Source organism: Haliotis rubra, unplaced genomic scaffold (genome assembly GCF_003918875.1).
Source record: "Haliotis rubra isolate DU_JTF1 unplaced genomic scaffold, ASM391887v1 Scf234, whole genome shotgun sequence".
In the NCBI taxonomy this organism is placed as follows: domain Eukaryota; kingdom Metazoa; phylum Mollusca; class Gastropoda; order Lepetellida; family Haliotidae; genus Haliotis; species Haliotis rubra.
Window position 1 is genome coordinate 187,719 of NW_025766381.1, and position 23,551 is coordinate 211,269.

General features: G+C 38.4%; 1 protein-coding gene across 1 annotated transcript in view; it reads right to left on the reverse strand.

Annotated features, from left to right (window-relative positions):
• LOC124278256 overlaps positions 1-23,551 on the reverse strand; it is a 127,486-nt gene that overhangs the window by 60,311 nt on the left and 43,624 nt on the right. Inside the window, exons 6-7 of the mRNA XM_046713973.1 lie at positions 12,199-12,677; positions 4,494-4,711 (exon numbers count right to left, since the gene is read on the reverse strand). Coding sequence (XP_046569929.1) covers positions 4,494-4,711; positions 12,199-12,677 — 697 coding nt within the window. The remainder of the gene's footprint in view (positions 1-4,493; positions 4,712-12,198; positions 12,678-23,551) is intronic.

The following is a 23,551-nucleotide window of genomic DNA, read 5'->3' on the forward strand; positions in this document are numbered from 1 at the left end:
CTCATAAAATATAAACACGATGCCCATAGGTAGTTTGAGCCATGCTGAATACGATATATTAGTCGACGAACGCTGGAAAAAAGTTGTAGAGGCCACAATCCATTATTTATCTTGAGCTGGGCTCCATCTATACTGACTACAGTAGTGCAGAACCAGTCTCCCTCGCCTCGTGCACATTTGGTGGCTTTTCACCTCAATTCAAAGTGTAATAAAATACAACCACGATGCTCTTAGGTAGTCTAGACCCCGCTGATCACGATGCATGCGTCGATGGACGCTGAAAACAAGTTTAGAGGCCACAATCGGCTAATTTAGAATCGGGTTACATAAGCTCGCAAAGCGTATGAGCTATATATAGCTTGAATGCACAACCACTGACAGAGTGTAACTGCTGATCTGATGTGGACGCGCCAGTCTTTGAAGCTGGAGTTTTAGCGTTCAGTTTAACGTGAATCTATTATGGTACCGTTGTTCTGTGTCACGAAGTCTTGAATGATTTGTTGTCGACCTTGTTCTATGAGCTTTTTTTTCTCGACTTGGCTGATGCCAGTGGTTTTCCGAGTCTTGGTTCGAATCTCTTCTTTCATTCGGTGGTATTTCGCGATTTCCAACATCACCAAACGAAACTCTTCCTCGGAGATTTTGCTATCGGTGATTGCGGTGGAAATATGACCGTCGATCGTGTTCAACTTGGCTTCAGCCAGAACCCTGATCTCGTCGTGTTTTAAGGCCTTCCATTACTCCCGACAGCCCCGATACCCCACCGGCTATTTCTGCCCCAGGACGACGGGTGCGGCCACGATGGTGGATAATAAGCCGACGCCTGCTACCCCTTATCCCATCACAGCTGCCACGAGAGATGTGTCCACGCAGGCGATGACATTGACGGATCGATGGTATTTTTTGTGCAATCCGAGTTGCACGTCGCGTTTTTGTTCTAACTGGCGTTTAATTTCACTGATCTATCACAACCGAAATCCATCCACGGTTTCGAGCGTTTGAGCCACGTCTTCCATGGCCGGATACAATCCCATGTCGAGTATATGACAAGTTTAGGAAATTAGCTTCAATTGGTCTGCTGTCAATCTTTGTTTAATATATTTATAGCTAATGAGGTCCCAGGTTCGTCGAATCCTAGCATGTCTCCGAGATCGGATAATGCGATGGTGGCCCTTTGATTGACACGTCGCCCATGGTTATGCTCGAATTATTGAAGAGTCTTCAATTGATTCTCCGACAATTTATTTCTCATGCGTAAACTTCAAGCTGATGAGATGAATTTTTGGATGTAGAAAAAGCCTCGTGAGCGCGATTGTATTCTCCTAGTTAATCGTGACTCCTTCGAGACTCGCGTAAGCGTTGACGTTTTTCTGCATGTAAATCGCTCACAAGATTTTGATGTTTTCGAGGCCAACAGAGGTTTACTCCCGTTATGATTTCAACATCTCGGTTGGGGGATCGAAAGATTCAACAGGACTTGAGCCAAGCGTTTGTTCGGACATCAGTATGCCAAAGAGATGGTCAACCCAGAAAAATGATCTACGGAATGGGTGGTGCGCTTACCGCGAGTGGTGTTGGCGATCAACAACGAAGTCACTCGACTCCTCGATAAAGACCCGTCAAAGCCGCGGAAACTGCGGACGCACCGAATCAGCTGCACCACCACTGCGTCACGGTAAAGAGAAAAACTACCGGACCGGGTCGTCGTGAGGTATCTGTACCAGCCCCGTGAACTTGAAGGAGGGGACAAACGTCATGCCACAGACCCTGTAGGGTCCATGAAAACGTACCACATCAACCGAGTGGATATCAAAGACGACGAACCGAATCTGCATTACTTGCAAGACGGGCCGGTAGGGATTTGTGCAAGAGGAATTACAAATTGTCCCTCAAGACACGGTATTGCCCCCCTTATTAAAGATTCGCCGTATGTTTCCATACATGTGGAGACTAATCGGAAAGCGGTGGTTCAGACGCCAGCGTCGGGTGGATGTCGATGGCCTCGATATTTACACCCCCTGCGTCGAGTCATATGTCGAGGGAAATTCAAGAGCCTGTCACGATAGTTTAGGTCTCGTGGGCACCCAACGGTTGCAACGCCTCATAGATACGTTAGTCGATTATAGCTTCGAGACCAGAGAATGCGATGTCCTGTACTCCTAAATCCACTTCGAGGAATTCATGACAGACCCTCTCCATAAAGCCGTCGCCGAATATTATGGTTACATTTAAATCCAAACCCTGTTTGCTTTCCAAGCTGATGTAACCCGATTCAAAAATAATTGATTGTGGCTTCTAATAAATTGTTTTTCAGCTATAAACTTGTTTCAAACATCGTTTTGCTACAACCAGCCAGCAACCCTAATACGGCTGTGTGCCTAGCTCCGTTTTCAATACTCTGACGTCAGCGTTCCTATGCTCGGTCGCCATCTTGGTTTGGCTTAGAAACCAGAATCAACATAATATAGTCACGTGACAGGTCAGTCCTCCTCCGAGGAGGAATGACCCGACCCAGATTTCCCAACCCTGCATGTCCATGTGACCTGACTCAAACTCACAAAAGTGTTTGCGCCGCTACCCGATTCAAACTGTAAACGCTGAATTACAAGTCCAACGTTCTAACTATCACACTGGCGAGCCAGCTGATAGCTCAGTGCTCGAACTTTGGGTCTAGGTTGGAGGCACATCGGAGGATGGCTCGGGCTACACTCTCAACGTTTTAAGGGGCTGGGGGTTTAGATCCCATAAATAAGCCTCTGTTGCATCTGCCAAAACCCCCACTCTCTAACTACTGCTGAAAAACTATATATACAAAATGTTTTACAACTTCCATCAGGTTTAACGGTTTTTGTTGTTATATATGTACATGGCTAAGTTACAACTATAGGTATTGTGGTTCATCTTGTTTTTACATAAATCAGTATGTTATTTACTATTTGCTATTTGCAGGGATCTCCTATCAGTTTGGAAATGAGTTTGTGACATATTTGAATGCACTGCCCTTCAAACATATAGATATTGCCAATGGCAACAAATTAACAGAAAAAAATGGCTTGTTATTTTTATGGTGAAAAAGCAAATAGTTATAGCAATATCGTCAACCATGCTTCATACACGAACAACATAAGATTTAACGAAATAGGATGAAATATGCATTAAATCCTATTGTTACACATTTACAAAAGACATACAGTTCAAAATCTTACATTTCGGCTTTGACAACTCCATTATGTTACATAGTTCAACTGACAAAACCTACATAAAACATTCTGCAAAGAAACAAATCATAATGAATAATATTGGAGAATATTGTATTACATCAGTATTGATACTGCAATACTGTGGTGCTGATATAAAAGAAAAAGATGGTTGGTTGTTTTCATAATACCGAACACATATTGCAATATGCAGGTATTTCAACAATTACAAATGTTCTCTTGTACTGTATTTAATTCATGTAAACACACAGAGCAGATGTCATCATAGCAAGCCTGTGCAATAAACCCTGAATGAACTTCAGATATGAGGATGGAAACACTTCTTTTGTCAGGGGAGTTGTCAGTCAACTACTTCATTGTTGTGTCACAGTTCCTGCTTAGACAGATGAGCCAGTTGCCCCCAGATCCGCCTCTGTCACACCCTGGGCTGCTAGCTCCTCTTGAACTCTTTTCAAGTAGCCAGGGTCTGGGTAGCCATGACTGTATTAACCAAACGTGAACAAATAAAATGTGAGCAATAAAATATCTGTTTATTTTACATATGGCTTGATAAGTGGGTGAATGAAATACATACAAATATATACAAAGCCTATATTTAATGATGCTTCCTTGTAAAAGGAGTGTTGAGACAACATAATCACATGCATGACACTGACATTATTGTCATTCAGGGCATGTTGACCCTTCTCAGATACCTAATAGCTCCAGTAAATAGGAAAGTACTAGTATTCACAATACAGTATGTGGCCATACTCATTTAAAGAATAGAATCAACATCAATCCCTCCTGAGGAATATCTCCTAAATTAAATCCTTTCTAATGCTACTCTTGTAAAAGCTGTATGAGAATTTGAGATAATATATCTGAGAGAGTGCATATGAGTGAGAAGTGTATTATACTAAGTCAGCAAAGCTATATGATGCTGATCTGTAAGTAGCCGAAGTCTAGACCAGCAAACCAATAATCGATAGAAATAAACAAAGGGGCACCTGGTCTAATTTGGGTACATTGACAGGTACTCAGCTATAAGTACATGTTCTCGTGAGAGTGAGTGAGTGAGTTTAGTTTTACACCACTTTTAGCAATATTCCAGCAATATCATGGCGGGGGACACTAGAAATGGGCTTCACACATTGTGCCCATGTGGGGAATCGGACCCAGGTCCTCAGCATGACCAGCGAACGCTTTAACCACTAGGCTACCCGACCGTCTCGTTCTCGTGAGATAACAACTAAAACTTTGATGGTGGAAGACAGATGCAATAAGATGACTTACGTTGTTGGACCACCAGTTATATGTGTCTTGTGATGTATTTCATTCCATGTGATGCAGCTATCCTTGCCCATAGTAACAGACCTGCCAATAGTGAACGTCAGACGTCTTTCCCAAGCCACCTTCAGCAGAGCAAGGACCTTCTGTCCTTCAGCATTGTTTGGTAGGTAAGCTATATGTGTGATGCCATTATACCACTTCCCAGGATCTGGATGTTCTAACTGAAGGAACATAAATAATCAGTTCTGAAACATTTAACATATTTCACCAAGTAAAATGTTACACTTCCAGGTTAATGTAGAAACTCGACATTCCACATCTTGTGATATTTCTGTATTTCTTCATAAAGATTTACAACTACAAACTATGGCAGTAAGAAATATCTATAACATGTTATCTATATCTATATCTATAACAAACTGATTTTAGGTTCTATTCCCATCATCCATTATAAAATAGTTTCATCAATTGCAGTTTATTTTAGAACATTAGATGTTTAGATTACTTTTACTCATCAGGTTTTATAGGACAAATTTACAACCTCCAAAGAGGTTAGTACAACAAAATATTAAACAAAAATGATTAGTGTATGTGAGAGGTGTATATTAATAATATTACTAAAATATGATGAGGTTCTTATTCTGCTTGATACTGGAATCTGAATCTCTTTGTGTTGCATCAGTCACTGAAAGCTCATGCAAAGCATGTGATCTGCCCAAACTGATCAGGTGACTGACTGTTGGCGTCATTCTCTTGTCCTAGAGCCAGAACCATCCTGTAATCTGTGTAGTGTTGTTGGTCCGGGAATCCATTGTGTGAGATAGGATAAGAATCATTCATATACAATTTTGAGTTATAATGCTCCATTTTTAAAACATATTCTATCTCACATGATTATGCACTTATCCCATGGTTGGATGGTTGTCCGCACATTACCCTCGTCTGTAGGGAAAAGGAGGCTGGCCAAGACTTTTTATCCTGAAGTTGTCTCATCCTGGTTGTAGTCTCACTTGTGATGGGATGCTCAAAATTAAAAATACCCTTATTGATACAAACTCCCAGATCTTAAGTTATTGGGCATCTTGCTGTGTCATTTGTCAAAGAAGAAATGACAGAACTAAAAGACAGGAAGTACTGCTTTGCCACTAATGTGATTGCTTGCAGGCGTAGAGTATGAATGTGGATCACATTTGTTTTCATCTGACTTGCCTCTGTTGGTATGCAAATTATAAAACCTATGATGAAGTCATAGCAGCTGGATTTCAACCTCATAAGAACCCATAGTAAAATAATGAAAACTGTTTATCCTGTAAATTACTATCTGTGTTTTCGGGGTGTGAAATGTTGCTGCACCATGACCAAGGGTCTTCAAAAATGTAAAGCCCCTGCACGTTGTAAACTGAGTTCTGAAATATGGGTTGCAGTAGCATCAGCTTATGGATGATGAGCTCACAATCACAGAGATTCATAGTCAACTGTGGTGAGATGCATCATAACTAATAATAAATCCCATGCTAGCTGACAAAACATTTTCAAGTGGAACTCAACAATGATTGAAGATCTGGAACTGGAGATATCGTGTTACCTGTCACTGGCCACAAATGTGTCAATCATATTGTGTTTCATGGACAACGTGGATCTCTTGTGTTTCTATGAATGCAAAGGTGAAGATAGCCAATGATCGTCTGAGACGAAGTCATAGTCTGAGAGGAGATACTATTCTTCTCTCAATATTTCTCAAAACACTCCCATTTACCATCAAAAGAGAGTGAATAGATGTGTGATGAGCCAACGTGATTGGCTTATCAACTCTCTTGGAACATCCGTCAGCAATCAATAATCTCTGGAGATAGGCCAAGTGTGAAGATGAGGGAAAAACCAGTAAAAAAGATTGAATTGAGGAAAGATCAACACATTGTGCCCCTGAGGGTTGGGGTCTGAAAGGTTTGACAGATCTATGAACAAGCTTCGTGTTGGCCAAAAGGGCATGACCTAAAGCAGATGTATATTCTAGGTTAACTAAAGTTCATTATAGAACCCAATGAACTAGGCCTGTTAGAGGAACTTGGACCAAATCTTGTGATCTGAGCATATGGATACAAGAAGACTTGAAGCGCATGTAATTGCAGCTGCCTCCTGAGTGTGAAGGAATGGGCTGAAGACCCAGAGGCTTCTGCTATTATCAAAATGATCTCACTTTTGATTGTATGAACTGCACAACATCCTGAGAGTAACCATCTTGCCCAGTTGCTTATCAAAAAACAGCCATGGGGAATTGATGTCAATGGGTCAGAACCTGTTCTGCGTAGGGACATCGTACACGAGCATCAATCTTGCCACTGAGGAGGAGAGAAATTAACTTCCCTTCTTTTCGTCTTTATGAGTGGGGAGGAAAATGATTTTTATCTGTATCTACAGCGTCAAATTCATCACATTTGGAGCCTCAGTTCATCGGGATTATATCAAAACAACCTGCTAAGTTGATTCTAGCATCCTGAAGTAGAGACATGAGTTGATCAGGTGTCGGAGAATCAAACAAAGATTCCTTTTCAATATTTCAAAAGTTCGGAGACGATGCTTCAGATCAGAGAGTCCGCAAGAACATCCAAGAATGCATCAATGGTAGGTCATCAGTGAAAGTAAGAACTGTCAAACCATCTTCATAGAGGCTAAGATTCCTTCTTGATAAAGAATCTGATACAATCAGACAAGACAAGATGAATGAGGGTCGTGCAAGGGAAAGTCCCTTACATCTTGCACTGACTATCCTCTTATGTGAGTCGCATGTTGTAACTGATCCCCATATGTTTGTCTTTCATATATAGTTATATAGAACTTTTCGTAGTTGTCATTCTTTATTCTACTTATATTATTTATATCTTCTTTCTTTTTAAACATGAAACAAAACTCCAATATCCGAAGGAATAAAGATATACTACAAACCAAAAGTATGGGAACACCCTAATATTTGATAGTCATACATAAACTTAAACGTTGAGAGGTCATTTATACTTTAAGGTAAATGCAACTTTTTGTGTGCTAACGGGCACTTTAAACGACATGTTGGAAGTGATTGATTCAGTATTCGTTGAGTTTGAGTGAAATAAAAAATTGTCAAAAACAGCGAAAACCAAGGGTGCTGAAACACATGGTGCTGGTGTGTTTTAGCACCCTTGTCATTGAGTGTTTGAATCAAACGTGGTGCTGGTGTGTTTCAGCACCCTTGTTATTCGCTGCTTTTGACAATGTTTCATTTCATTCAAACTCAATGAACATTGAATCAGTTGCTTCACTGCATGTTCCAACATGTCGTGTACACTGCCCATCAAGCACACACAAAAATTCCATTTACCTTAGAGTATAAATGACCTTAGAGTATAGAGTTTATGTATTACTTTCAAATTGTACGGTGTTCCCATACTATTTGTTTGTAGTATATATAAAATGTAAAATAATCACTACATAAGACATGTCTCCTGCACATGTGGTGGCAAGGATGAGAGTGATTCCAGCTGCCAGTCACATGATCAGCCATGAAAGTCACGCTCTCTGCATGAGCTTCCAATGACTATCTATCAATAATTGGAGTAGGGGTGTGTTTGGCTGAGGTGTTAGAAGAGGTGGAAAATATTGATTAAATTTGTTTGCACTCCAAGTATGAAAGAACAAGAGAAAGTGCATGACGTGACATAGGATAAGTCTAAAAATCTAAAAATTCTAACTGCTACCATCAGGAACCGTTCCGTATCCTAAAGGCATCCTTAAAGGTCACATGCAACGTAAAACACAACTTTGCAGATTCTGATACCTTTCGGTATGGACATACCGAAACAAATCGTCAAAAATGCAAATTCAACTTATAAAGTTTAAAAATAACGCGATGAAAAAAACCGCGCGAAATCGGAATTCAAACGTTTCACTAATTTTCCCCAGACTTATCTGGGGAAAACGGGTTTCAACAGCTGGGCTGCGCTCATAGCACGTGCGCAAGTAAATAGGTTCGCTCAGCTTGGAAGCGGGTTGTCGGGTGAATACTCGGTGAAGGCTTTGGTGTGAGCTATTTTTCTAATGTTTTGTTGATATCTCACAGGCGCGAGCTTTTTATATGTTATGACAGTAAATTAACTGTTTATATAATTTCATTTGTCTATTACACCACACGTTCTTCTTACCGAGACACTTTCTCTGTTCGATACTTAAAAGCAATGTCATTATTTAGCGTTGACAGAATTTCTAACTGTGATATAGATATGTCGTTGTCACAGACAAAACTCAATGTCTTGTTTTATTGACACCTGTGTGTCTGCCTGCCTGTCTGCTAATGACAATATTCAATACACAGCTGCTATCACTGACCACTGCAATTTGAACTTAACACCAATCAGGCTATACACCATAAACAAAATGCATTGATTTATGGCCGGAGTTCGGTCTCTGTCACATTATGTAATTACACAGACAGGCAGGTGTGATACTTGAACACATGACATGTTATGATGTCTGTTGATTGCAAAATGTTATACACAAATAATGAGCATGTATTTACAAAACCCAACATCTCTTTATATATATACACACAATTAGCCATGAAGGCATCTGCAAATGAACCAGCCGTTACACTTGAGTGCACACCCACCCGTTCTGACTGGGTTCGGTGTCCCGGCTTCTTCGTTTCTTGGGAAGTAAACCGAAGTACACAATTTTGCACTTTCGATTTGCGATTGTACGCTTATAATTTTGTTTATATAAAAAAAATTCGTAACCAGCAATGTATATTATATGTCATGAATAAGTGATAATTGTGTTTTAATTATGTTTGATTTTTTGGTTGCATGTGACCTTTAAGTTTCTGTGCTCTCCCTATTCTGTGGTTTGAAGAACGTTGCAAGGCAATGGGCCATGTGTGGCAGATATAACTTTGTACATAGGGATTTTATTATTTTAATGTTTTCTGTGCTGTATATATATTAATCAGTGGGATAGGTAAGATATAGGTCATGTGTCCGTCAAGCCCTTAACAAACCCATCCATGACATGCTCAACTGATTGGCCAAGCTTGTAAAAAAGATTTGGTTCATTCCAATATTTGTTCCTGTAATAGTGCATTCGGAACAATTATTTCGTTCCGCATACACAGAATGTATTACGGGTAAATAGGAATTTCCACACACATCATAAAGTGTCTAAAAGAGGGTTTTGCTTGTTTGGGTGGTCTTAAAAATTGGGGCGTTGGGAGAACGGAAAGGAAAAAAGGAATTTTCCTACAGTATTTGTTCCATATGTTCCATATGGAACAAATCATGTGGCTATCAAGAAGCAATTATCATGTGTGAAAGTTCCTTAAATTTCTTGATGAAAATGGATTCCCCAGAATCCGAACTGATGATTCTAAATGAATCTTGTATTAAAAAGAGTTCAGAGTCATTATGTAACCAAGTTACCTTCATTAATCAGGTTACAGTCAATATGTAACCAAGAAACAGTCAGTCAGTACCCAGGTTACAGTCAATATGTAACCAAGTTACAGTCAGTAGCCAGATTACAGTCAATATGCAACCAAGTTACAGTCAGTCAGTAGCCAGATTACAGTCAATATGCAACCAAGTTACAGTCAGTAGCCAGGTTAGTCATTATGTAACCAAGTTACACTCAGTAGCCAGATTACAGTCAATATGCAGCCAAGTTACAGTCAGTCAGTAGCCAGGTTACAGTCAACATGTAATCAAGTTACAGTCAGTTGCCAGGTTAGTCAACATGTAACATGTTACAGTCAGTCAGTAGCAAGGTTACGGTCAAAATGTAACCAGGTTACAGTCAGTAGCCAGGTTACAGTCAAAATGTAACCAAGTTTTAGTCAATCAGTAGCAAAATTACAGTCAACATGTAACCAAGTTACAGTCAGTCAGTAGCAAGATTACAGTCAACATGTAACCAAGTAACAGTCAGTAGCTATGTTACAGTCAACATGTAACCATGTTACAGCCAGTCAGTAGCCAGGTTACAGTCAATATGTAACCAAATTACAGTCAGTACCCAGATTACAGTCAATATGCAACCAAGTTACAGTCAGTAGTCAGGTTACAGTCAATATGTAACCAAATTACAGTCAGTACCCAGATTACAGTCAATATGCAACCAAGTTACAGTCAGTAGTCAGGTTACAGTCGACATGCAACCAAGTTACAGTTCGTCAGTAGCCATGTTACAGTCAACATGTAATCAAGTTACAGTTAGTCAGTAGCCAGGTTACAGTCAACATGTAATCAAGTTACAGTCAGTAGGCAGGTTAGTCAACATGTAACACGTTACAGTCAGTCAGTATCCAGGTTACAGTCAAATTGTAACCAGGTTACAGTCAGTAGCCAGGTTACAGTCAACATGTAACCAAGTTACATTCAGTCTGTAGCCAGGTTACAGTCAGTATGTAACCAAGTTGAAGTTAGTAGACATCCTCGATGTTGACAAGTTGGATGAGGCCATTTTGCATTCAATAATGACTGGAATAGGTTAGGCATATGATATTTGTTCCTGTTGGATGGAATATTTGCCGTATGTGCGGATTTTTTATTCGTGTCATCCATTCTCTTTTTCACGGCATTTATTCCGAAACGGAACATTTACTACTTGGAACTAAATCATGTTTACAAGCTAACCCTCCAAGTTAAATCCTTTGTCTCACAGCCTGCACTCAGTCTGCACAAAGTCACTTCACAGACAAGTTCACAGGAATACTTTTCAAATCATGTTAGTTCAATATATCTCTATATATTTATATTATTGCATTTATATGTTGCAGTACATTAAACCTGTTCTATTAAAGTAAACTAGGTATTTGCTATTATCTAAATCTCATCTATAATCTATTTACATAAATAAGCTAAACTAGGCTTCTAAATTGTAAGCTTTTGTAATTACTAACAAACAGCTATTCTATATCTTTACTCTTGTGCGCATGAGATAAGAGTCTGAATGTGTTGCAGATATAGTCTTATTTAAATTGTGTTGTGGTATGTGTGTATGCAATATAAGGCATAAAAGTAGTATAGAAATTGTGTGTTACTCTTAGTTATGAGAGTATATATATATTTTATTCAGATATATTCTGGATATATTACATTGCTGTGCTGGTCGACACCCCAGGGTAGGCTCAGTGCTTATATTGTCGATTTGATATCTGTATGATTATCAGATGTGTCATACTGTTTTGTACAATTAACTACATGTATATCCATTACTTAAGAAGTGTAATATAGATCAGCTAACCTCCTACCCATTTACTATATGAGTACATTTGTAAAAAAGTTCATAATCTCATTGCAATTAGAATATTTATCAATATATATCGTGCTATATACTTGGTAAGATTGGTTGTAACCTTACTGTGTATTGTATGTTATCTAGTCTGTTTACAACTACTAGTATGACCTATTGCAACATTGATGATTGTATTATGTGTAGTATTAATGTATCATTATTTCTATAAATGTTTCAGGGCTATTTATCGACGAATAAATGGTCCTTTGGGCAATAGCTCACACCCGTAGCGTGTGTTTGTTGTTGTGTTACATTCACTGACCTGCTACACATGTATTCAAGTAAATTGACAACAAACTGACAATGGGTAAATATATAGCTGCTTACAATATGGAAAGTTATAAATCAATAAACTTCAAAGATAACCAAACATTGCATTATATTGTCAGATTACCTTTTGACGACCACCACTGAAACTGTATGTAATCTCTATGGTTCCACATTTGTCATATCCAGGCAAACTCGACCGAGACTCAATGACTTTCATATGTCCTGGAGGCATGTCTCCTGTGATCACTCCACATACAGTTTTACACGTGGGACACATCTTCTTGTGTTTGAATGCAGCATCAATGCATTCTGTACAGAATGTATGTCCACACTTAAGTGTCTTTGGATTAACAATGGCACTGACACAGATGAAACATTGCTCCCCTCCTGAGGCTTCTGTCTTCTGGTTGTCTGCTGAACCCTTACCATATCCACATGATGTCAGGTATTGCTGTAGGATCTGTTTCAATTCATCTACAACATGCTGCTGTTGTTCTGCAATATGCACATGTAATGTCGGCTGTGACTTGTGGCGTGCTAAGTCACTTAGACTGTCAACCATTGTTTCGATGAACAACTGAAGTTTATTTTTTGAAGAACCACCTGGAAAAAAATCAAACAGAATCTTATGAAGCAGCATATAATGTTTTCAGTGATAAGTGGCAAGAGAAGAATGTGAACTAATATTAAAGTGACAAATGTAGATGATAAGAGTATGGTGCAAAAACTAAATACTGGTATACAGCTACAGCCCGTTTGAACCGATGAATTGCTCACCAACACAAAATCTAATAAATGCAACAACTCCACATATTGCACAGTCATATGAATCGACAGACCAACTCTGATGATTTGTGTCATAATTTTGGACACCCGAATAAAAAAGTTGTTCAACAAACGATCATTATTTTGTTGTGACTTTTGCTATTTGTTTGCTGGTAGAACAGCCAGGTGTTGCAATTGAAATTTCACTGCACACACTTGTTGATTGCCTGGCTGATCTACCAGTAAGTGATAATAGATACAAATGTTTTACCAACAACACTTGTTAGAGAAATGCCCTGATAATTGTTAGGGTTATTTATATCAGGAAAAATACACATTTGCTTCCTCATCAGGAACAGTCTAACATGTCAGAGGGGGAGTACTCTACAATACAAATATATGAAGGATCAAAAGGAGGAGGTTTTGATCCTACTAATGAACAGACCGAAGAAATACATAAAATATAATTTTAATATTTGGTATTTACTGTTGAAATCAACTGGGATGCGACTGGCAGCCAATACTTTGCCTTACATGTGCAGTGCACATGCTCTGCATGCACAAAACATGTGCCACAGTCCACACACTACCAATCTAGTGAGGAACACATGGTTCATAACTGACAAACAATCACATTTTTGCCTTCGTAGCCTAGTGGATAAAACCGTCAAGCTAGTAAGCAAAGTATTGCAGGTTGGAAACCAGGCATTGGCACAATATACAGTGAGATACCCGGACTCCAGACATCCGGAAACCTTGCTTTCCTGTCAATTTTTATTAACTCATTAAGGCCGAGAGACGCATATATGGGGCAAATTAATCAGCTCCTCACAGCGAGTGACGTGTTTATGGGGCAGGTAATAAGCAGTTTCTCACAGCGAGAGCCCCATACAGTCGTCAACAGAAAGCACCTCTTTTTCAGCGAGAGACGCACATGTGTGTTGTACTTTTAAAAATCGCACTGTACCTATTATTTCAACCAATTTAGCAGTACTGAGCAAATGTTAGCTTTTCTTACTAGAGATCCCACCTTCAGTATCAATCAGAAGAAGTATTTAAAGGTCACATAAACCCTAGGGGGTACAAATACATAAATCACTAACTGGCATCGTTATAAATGAAACCCCTATTTGTATAATGACTGATCCAAATTGATCCCATTTCTGTGATTTTTTATTGATATTTAATCATGTCATGTAAAAATCTGTTTGTATTCTCAAAACAGTGTCGGCCCATAAGTTTTCACATGCAATACAGCAATAAATACTCCCTTGTTGTAACCCGTGTTAGGTGGTAAAAACCTACACATGTTTTTTGTCATCATTCACTTGATGGTCAGTTAATGAATTTATAACAGGTATAATTAGTGGTAACACACTTAGATTACCCGACAAAGGTTCCCATTTGGCATTTCTTGTGTCTGGAGTAAATATTCAACATTATAAACATCGATCAAAGGATTAACCGATAACACGCTGATTGATTAATTACTTTTATCTTACATTAGCGGAATTGTCAAAGGTAGTGTTTATGTATGTTGATTTTCTAATCTATACTGAATACACTCTGTCGTAATCGGTGTTCATGTAAAAACAACGTGCTTCGTTCAAAGGATTAACCGGCAATACATTGATTGATTGCCCATTATTGGCTAACTAAATTACTGTTTTTAAAGAAAGCGGACATTATGCAATTAGTTGCCAGGTGTGCTATCTTGGGTGACCAATGAGACTATACACCAATACCTGAAAAGATTGATCACTTTTTAGGTATATTAAACTGTTAAAAAGACACATCATTTGGAACAGTTTTGTGGATATTGATGGATACATTCTCTCGAACAAGGTAATGGCCTGATATTGTTCCTATAACTTTAATCTGTTTTAATTTTAATATTTGCATTTTGTTTTTATTCATTTGTCGTAGCATTCAACAGAATCATTGTTTTCAGCGTGAAGTGTAATGAGACAGACAACATACACTAGAGTGTATTGTGCGGATTATGATTCACATTGGCAAACTATAAAATGTCTAGCTATTACAGTTCTGTTATAAATTCACTGTAAGTATCAGCAGATCGTCTGGTTTTATTTAGTTTCAAAATGCATACAAGTATGATAACAAACTAATTAGGATTATAAGACCAAATATAAAGACGCATTACTGACTAGTATCTACATACTGGTGAGTGGACATTAACCATGGGAATGTAGCAAGAAATATTGATCGCGAGTATTGTAACTTCGACCCCCACCGCCGGCCGTGGAAGAAGAAATCGTTATGTTATAAGTTGTGTCATGCAAAATCCGTTTGGTTATGATTCCAATACATATTTAACTACGAGTAGAAAGTAGTTTTGATTTTCTAACTTGATGAAAACAAACTATAATCTCATTAATTCTAACAGACCTTACGATTTTCAAAATGATGGCGGCTCTGTCGGGAACATCCGCCAGTCTGAGGATAAATGCTATTTAGGTTTGTTTTCACCCGAGTTGACAAAATCAAAACTACTTTCTACTGGTAGTAAATATTTATTTTATTGATGGCCAATAGGATTTTGCATGACATAGCGTATAACATAAAAATTTCTCTCCTGGCAGCGAGGTGGGTGTCAATATAATACCTACTTACAATATTATTGTTACTCGACCACAACCTTACTTCGAGGAAGAAATCGTTATGTTACAAGTTGTGTCATGGAAAATCTTTATGGTCATCAATCATATACATATTTTACTACAGCTAGCAAGTAGTTTTGATTCTTTAACTTCCGTGAAGCCGATCTGAACACAAGTAAGATATGGTTTCAGGCTTCCACAACGCTCCTTCGCGACTCACAAACATAACCCATTTTGTACGAACTTCCGCGGGTCCTGTGGAAATCTGTGCATGGTGACACCATCGCCCGACCCCTAGGAGCAATTGGCGACAACGCATAACGATTCGGGCATGTCGTCGTTGATGTCGAGAAATCATCAAAATGATGAGCGTGCTACACACTTTCTATAAAACTAACTGAAAATCGTTCCTCATATGACGTCACTGCAGTGCTCTGGCGACAGAGTTACGTAACCTGTCTGTGGTTTCGTTGGCGGGCGAGAGAGAAGCAGGCGACTTTTTGGCCACTTTTAATCGCTCGGTATTAATTAACCACAAGTTTTTAAAGAATAAATTTGGTGTTCCGCATAAGACTAACCACAAATCTTTCATATGTAATGGTTAAAAGAGTAACAAAAAACAAAGTTTAGTGCTTCTTTAAAGTGTTTTGATAACAATTGCTAATCATTATCATAGGCTTGTACAGCGTTTAGCAAATGAAAGCATGTCGGCGAGAAAGGGGATATATAACAAGTTTTATGGATAACAACTTCTTTATTTTGGTGAGTGCGACGTTTCGATACAGATTCTTGTACCGTTGTCAAGCAAGAGTGATACATGAAGTGTAGGAGCTGCATATATATACTGTATATAACAATGAAACAACATAATAGACAAAGGAAACAACATAATTGCCATGATTGGCTAAGCAGTGAGCTGATGAAGCCAGTAAGTACATAAAGGATAGTGAGTGGAAGCCAGAGATGTAGTTACAATGAGATGTTTATACAATGGATGCGATGTTTATACAATAGACTGGGCTTGGTGGAGGAGTGGATCATAAGCAGATGGAATGAAGTATCCTTGGTCACGGTTGATGGTAGGCTTGTGGCGTTTGATGTGAATGGCTTCTGTGAGCTTGCGTTTAGTGAAGTCCGTTTTGGTTGTTGGCGAGAATGGTGATGTCGGACCACTCTATTTGATGATTGGGGTTGGCTTTGATGTGGTCAGAGATAGCTGATTTGGTGTCGGAATTAGCAACAGAGGTGCGATGTTCTTTGACTTCGGGTGTTGATGGGTCGGGATGTTTCACCTATGTAGCATTGTCCACAATCACAGTCTATTTTGTAAATAACACATTTCGGGTTGTTGTTGTTGACGGTGGGTTGTTTTCTTCCGTTGGCATGGAGGAGGTTGTTGAGGCTGGAGGACGCTGAGAAGGTAGTGTCTATTCCTGCCTGTTGTTTCAGGAGTCGGCTGATTTGGTGTGATGGTTTACCAATGTAGGGAATGGATATCTTGATGGGGGCTGATTCTGGTTTAGATCTTTTGGCAGGAGGTGAAAGCGTTGCTTCGATGGTTCTGTTGACTATTTCAGGTGGGTAGTGGTTGCGTTCCTTGCTTGACAACGGTACAAGAATCTGTATCGAAACGTCGCACTCACGAAAATAAAGAAGTTGTTATCCATAAAACTTGTTATATATTGTACGTCTCAACTTCTAAAATGCCACTCAAACAAGAGAAAGGGGATTATGATGTTTTTATAGAGGTAAGTGCCTGGTACTCTTCCTTGGGAATGGATACTAAAATACTTCGTATGCACCTTGATTGAATTGGATGTAATGGTTTAGAGGTTACTAAAAATTATATTTCCTTCAACTACCTAATAAATAGGAAACATATACGAAATTTCAAGGACATACAAAGAATTCAAACACAATAGAATAGTTTGAATTTACTTTTTAGGCATCATTACGTTGTCATGTTTCATATACTGAAACATAATGTATAAACACAAGTAATTATACATCCAAGCTCGAATAGATTAAACATAATTGAACTTACTAATTTGAAGTTTACTGAATTGTAACTAGTTGTTTTCCATAATCTAAAGTTCGTAATGTTACCTAAGCGAATATAAAGTGATAAGTCGCGCCTTTGCATCGAATACATATACATGTATACATGTAAGTGTTATTACTGTCAACGCGTGGATTATATGTCAACTGGGGAATTAGCTCATAATTAAGATGAAGTGTGCGTTGATAAAGACAAAGGCATAGTTGAGTTCAAACGTCTTTAGTACATGACAAACAAATACACAAGACATGAACGAGTTGAGCGGTGTACCTGCTCAACCCCAGGGCGTTTCCTACGAAGCCGCATTATCCTGCTCGTGGTCGCCCCAACAGACAGTCCAAATAACCAACTCTCAGACTCCTTCACTGTCTAGATGTGAGCATACTAAGTATATATACAGTTTTTGACAACAATGGACAGGCTTAATTTGACTCATCAATGGACAGACAGAAAAACAATAGCACTTCCTTGACCAGTTGATGTGATGGCAGACACGGCCAAGGGGGATTACCAATGAAGGTTATAAATGTCTTATACAATAATTGATGGGCTGACGAGTCAATTTACAATGCGGTAGTGATAAGGATGTACAGTAGTGCTTCAAAATACAGCTTAGCGTCATATATATATTACAATAAATCTCACATGTCTTGAGTACATAGTTTTGGACTTTATAAATATTTGGACGATGGCTGTCCTGAATTAGTCCCTATAACATTACAAAAATGAAATGTTTTACTACGTTTGTTACAAAAGACAGTAAGTTGGTAATTCAAACCATTGTTACACATGGACAGAAGTAATATCATAAGTTATTACATAAGGTATTTCAAGCATTTTTGTTCAAGCTGTTGAAAGTTTCATGTTGATTTGAATTGTCAGTTTTTTATGCAATTTACATGAGCATTCTGTAAAACGTTTGTATTTGATCTGTGTAATTATCAAATCCGGTGCAATTATCACGTGTATCAATCAACTCAGTCTCTATTGATCCATCGTCAATAAAAGCTGGATAGTATATCAGTTACGATATCGATACACATGCGTATAATCATTCAAGCAGATTACAGTAATGAGATAATTGAACGCCTCTTTCGACCTTGAAATAACAGCCTCCGGTAGAATGCATATGTACCGTATTTTTTGCACCATTACCCGCTCCTGAATATTACCCGCACCCCAGTTTTGGACTTAATCTCCACAACACAGTCCACACATAACGCCCACCCTACTATTACCCGCAACCTTTTGTGCGATTCAGTGTAAAAATAAAAAGTAAGACGCGGAATATCTTTCAGTAGCCAGGATCTAGTGTACTTTTATTGGGAGTTGCCTTCAAGAAGTTTTCAAAATCGTTATAATTTGTTATCCTTCTTCTTTGCTATATCCTTTTTTCCATATTATTTGTTGTTATAAATTGTCACTATTAGTGTCGTTGACCGATTGAACATCGTGTGGCTGGCGGATGCGTAGCGTCGCCATTTTAGAAGTAGACCGCACCGAATGGACAATATTGTAGTAAATTCATGTTTCAGACAACTTTAATAATCTTTCGGGATAAATCATCATGTCTTCTGAATAATAAAAATAATCCATTGTTGTTATTACAAAATAAAAGATTAAAACTGATGTGTCGTTCTAACTTCTATGTCTGGCTGCACTGCGACAACTCTCCTACCCAGAGTTCCTTGCGGACAGACTCTGCCACAGGCCAGAAGATGAGACGTTTTTAACACAGTCCATTCAATATAATGTACATATTTCTTAACTTTTGTTATGTTTGATGAGTCTACACATCTAATTAAACATCGTTGCTAAAATGGTTTAGTTTCACTGAGAAAATATCCTGAAACGTGTACCACTATTTCGATTTAGTTACGTCCTTGTTGAAAGGTTTGTCCCGTGACAAGTGTAAAATAAACAGATGCGCTGTTATATCATTGGACATCTTGCTGTATGGAGTCACGTCCCTCTCTGTTATGTTTATACATGCATGCACATCTGTAACCTTATGAACCTCGTTTGCATTCAGTAAAGATATAGGCACGCCCACCTTCATAAATATTGGGGGTGGGGGTGTCAACTGCAAGTTTGACTATAATAATTCAGTATAGTGTCACCTCGTGAATTCTGTAATGCGTGTACTCTAGTTTGGATAGTCATTCGTATCAAGGTGAAGATTATATTTACATGTACAGCAAACCATTATGTTTTATGTACTAGTTGTGTGCATAAAATGTATATGAAAATAAATACTACTTCTACTCAGCGGTTGGATTTCAATTGCTTTGTTTTACTTATCGAAAAACACTAAAATGAGGACAAATAAACTCGCCAAAGTGACTATCTACTTCTATTTGTCTTATGTGTATATTTCATACATCGTTACCAGTGTGAATGTTTACAATACACAAACTGTTACATGATAGCTTGAGTTGATAAAGCTGAAACCCAGCATATCGACTGGTCAACGATATAGCCAATAACCAATCTCTATCCAAGCTGCTGAGTGACCAAACGTGCTCGAAATTTCGCCCACGCCCCGTCACCTGTCCTTTCCTCTGTGACAGGTATCTCATGATACGATTGGTCGCAGATAACATATGACCAGCCACTATACTGAACAGTTGAGATACCAGTGTGTATGTTTACAATACACAAACTGTTACATGATAGCTTGAGTTGATAACGCCGAAACCATGCATATCGACTGGTCAAGGATATAGCCAATAACCAATCTCTATCCAAGCTGCTGGGTGACCAAACATGCTCTTTCAGACATTTTGCCCACTTCCATCACCTGTCCTTTCCTCTGTGACAGGTATCTCATGATAACGATTGGTCGCAGATAACATATGACCAGCCACTACATTGAACAGTTGAGATAATCGAACGCTCTATTCGGGAAATTTGATGACTTCCTATCACGTGACTCTTTGTTTTATGTCTATGCAAGGAATATGTAGTATACATTTTGTATATGTATGTTTGTATGGTCACGATGTTTTCTGCATTAAATCTGTATGAAATAAATTGCAATGCTAAGAATGTGCTTTGTGCTAGTCACAGACTAGCTGCTATAGTACTTTCATTGAAATAATTCAGAACACTAGAAATGTATCGGCAAAACCGCTTATTTTCGCCGAAGATTATAAAGTATGAAAATAAATTCTTCTTTACAGTATGTCATTGTCATAGATGTTTTGTAAATTTAAACCTCACACAATGATATAAGAGAAAGAATTTGTTAACGTGTGTCTCATCTGTTACATACAAAGAATACATGTGTATGTATATTGTGATAAAATATAAATGTACAAGCCGGCAAAAGGTCTACAAGAGAAACTTGCAATAAAATTACATAAAGCTTGCAATACACGACATGTATTCACACCTGATTTCTTTCAACATATATCTTTACGACACAATTAAACAATCAGGACTTGTTTGTACGACTAGACAGTTTCCTGTGATCCCCCAAACCTGCCAGGGAAATCAGGTGTGACTAGCACTAATTAGTCTCGGCACAGAGGGTGGGCAATCAGCGAGGGCTTCCAGGTGTTGAGTAGTGATGGGGCTCTTGGGCTTAATAAGTTAACAAAACCCCAATCTCTTATGTTATAAAAGTGACTGTCTATAATCGATATGCAGGGAACTGTTTCCGGACGGTAAATTTTACAAACCAACTGGCTAAATCAACACAAAATTGACTCACTTATCCGGTTTGAAGTGATGGAGCATGGACCAGACATGCAGTAGACTTTGATGCTACCTTCCCAAGAGCCATATGGAATCAGCATGAGAACACAGGTCCACGCTCCAACAACCATCTTGAAGGCTTCCACAGCGGTCTCATGAAGAGAATGCCCAGGGCTCACCCTAACTACTATCAGTTTGTGAAAGAACTGAAGAAGATCAAGACAGCTGATAGACAATCCAAAAGGCAGATTGGTCTTGGTGGTGCCATAAGGCATCGTACTCGCGCAGACAGAGACCGAGATGTCAGAATTGAGAGACTGAAGCTGCAGCTTGCCACTGGCAGAAGACCTCCCAAAATGCAGATAAAAATAGCACGCTGATTAATTGGGCCATGCTGGTCATCCCTTATTAATGAATGGCCTGGTCCACTCCCCTATACCATAAGGGATGATCGCTATGTTAAGTAGTAGTACTACTACTACACTGAGTAGTAGTGCACAACAACAACATATTGTCTTAAAACACTGCTCCATTCTGATGAACTAAGAATGATTGACGTTGAGGTGTATAAATGAAATTTTATTTGTAACAACTTTTAAATATTATTGACAGGCAGACAGACAATAATCTACACCAATATTTGATTACACGGGTAATATCATTAAGCTGCAGGGGCAATCTGCCACATTCACCCAGTGCCATGGAATTACAAGATGATCGATTTATTTTAAGATACTTGTGCATTAAATTGTGCTCTGGACCAAAGTTTTAGTGTAAATACGATGCCAAGATATATAAATACAGATATTTATAAAGTGTTTTATTAACATTTTCTTTCATTCCTGTTTCCTTGTAAAATAATTCAAGGGCATTTATCATTTTCTGCAATTGAGTACCAGTGTCTGAAACATCAGAAAACATAAGGGCATACACATTTTTGCAAACAGCAGAAATAAATATTCCCTTACCACCTTCATTTTGCATGACTGTGCATTAATGATTAACAAATATTTTAAATATATGAGGGCTTAAAATGCATCCCTGACGGGTACCCACATTGCAAGAAAATTGTTTAGAAAGTCCCTCAGGGCTTCTAATACAAGCACAAAATGAATTATACATACATGTGATAATATCTAAAAACTTCCCATCTAATCCAACCTTATGAAGATAATCAATAAGTATATCATGTTTAAGAGTATCGAAAGCTTTTGAAAAATCGATAAAAAGACAATAAAATCTACCCTGCTTTTTACATGAATATTTCTCTTGTTGAAAGGTTTTTCCTGAAACCAGCCTGACATTCACAAATGATATTATCTAAATCACACCAGATTAAATAAATATTGATGAAATAAAGGATCACTTGCTACATTGTCAAAACTCGTTCCATGGGTGATACCATTTTTCTTAATCAAGGGTACAGCCTATACTAATCGTGGATGCAACCAACCACAAAAAGTGTTGTTTTAATGGGAGGATGCGTTTTGGGAGGATACCCAAGACAAGGTCTGCTAATTCAGATTAATGACTTATCAGCAGGGTATTGGTTGTGATTAGTAGGCCTCTATTACACATAGTGAATTGTAATTGGCAAATCAAAACAACAATGCTGTTTTGGAAATGATTTTAAACCAGATTCAACAACAAAGCTTGGATGACAGAAATCCAGTTATCTGGACACTAAATGCAAAAATGAATGTGTTTAGGTATCCGGGGTCTCACTGAATTGGAAATTTTCAATGTTGTGATATTTTATGTTCGTATTCAGTAATAGCAAGAAAAAGTTGTATCCATATATAAAACTTAAACAAGTGAAATAAATCAAAGTCAAGAGCTATTCCTGAGGAATGCAGAGGTTTACCCTGTAAAAGAGAACCCAACTGAACATTAGAGTGATGACACCTACAAGAAAACCAACACACACCAAATTTCAATATAGTTTGGATTGAGGCTTTGTCAGGCTCGGGGGCAGCATGGCATCATATCCCATTTGTTTGGGATCAGTGCTCATGTTTTTCTTGACCAGACTCATGTTTTTACAGAACATTCTCTTGTAGCTTAAATATTGCTAAGTGCACTGTTGTTTGTAGCTGGTTCACTCATCAATACATTAGCTGTATGGTTACAGACTCTAAATAACTGAGTCTACTCCAGGCATACTTCAGTGACTGTTATCATGTGCATCCATCTAAGCAATTAGATACAATGATATATGTAGCAGCCATAAAATATCTGAATCCTATGGATTCGAAATACAGACCTCCTGATGCCAGGTTAGACATGCCTTGTCCACATGAGGTTAAAACAAACAGTTTAACCCCTGTCAAGGT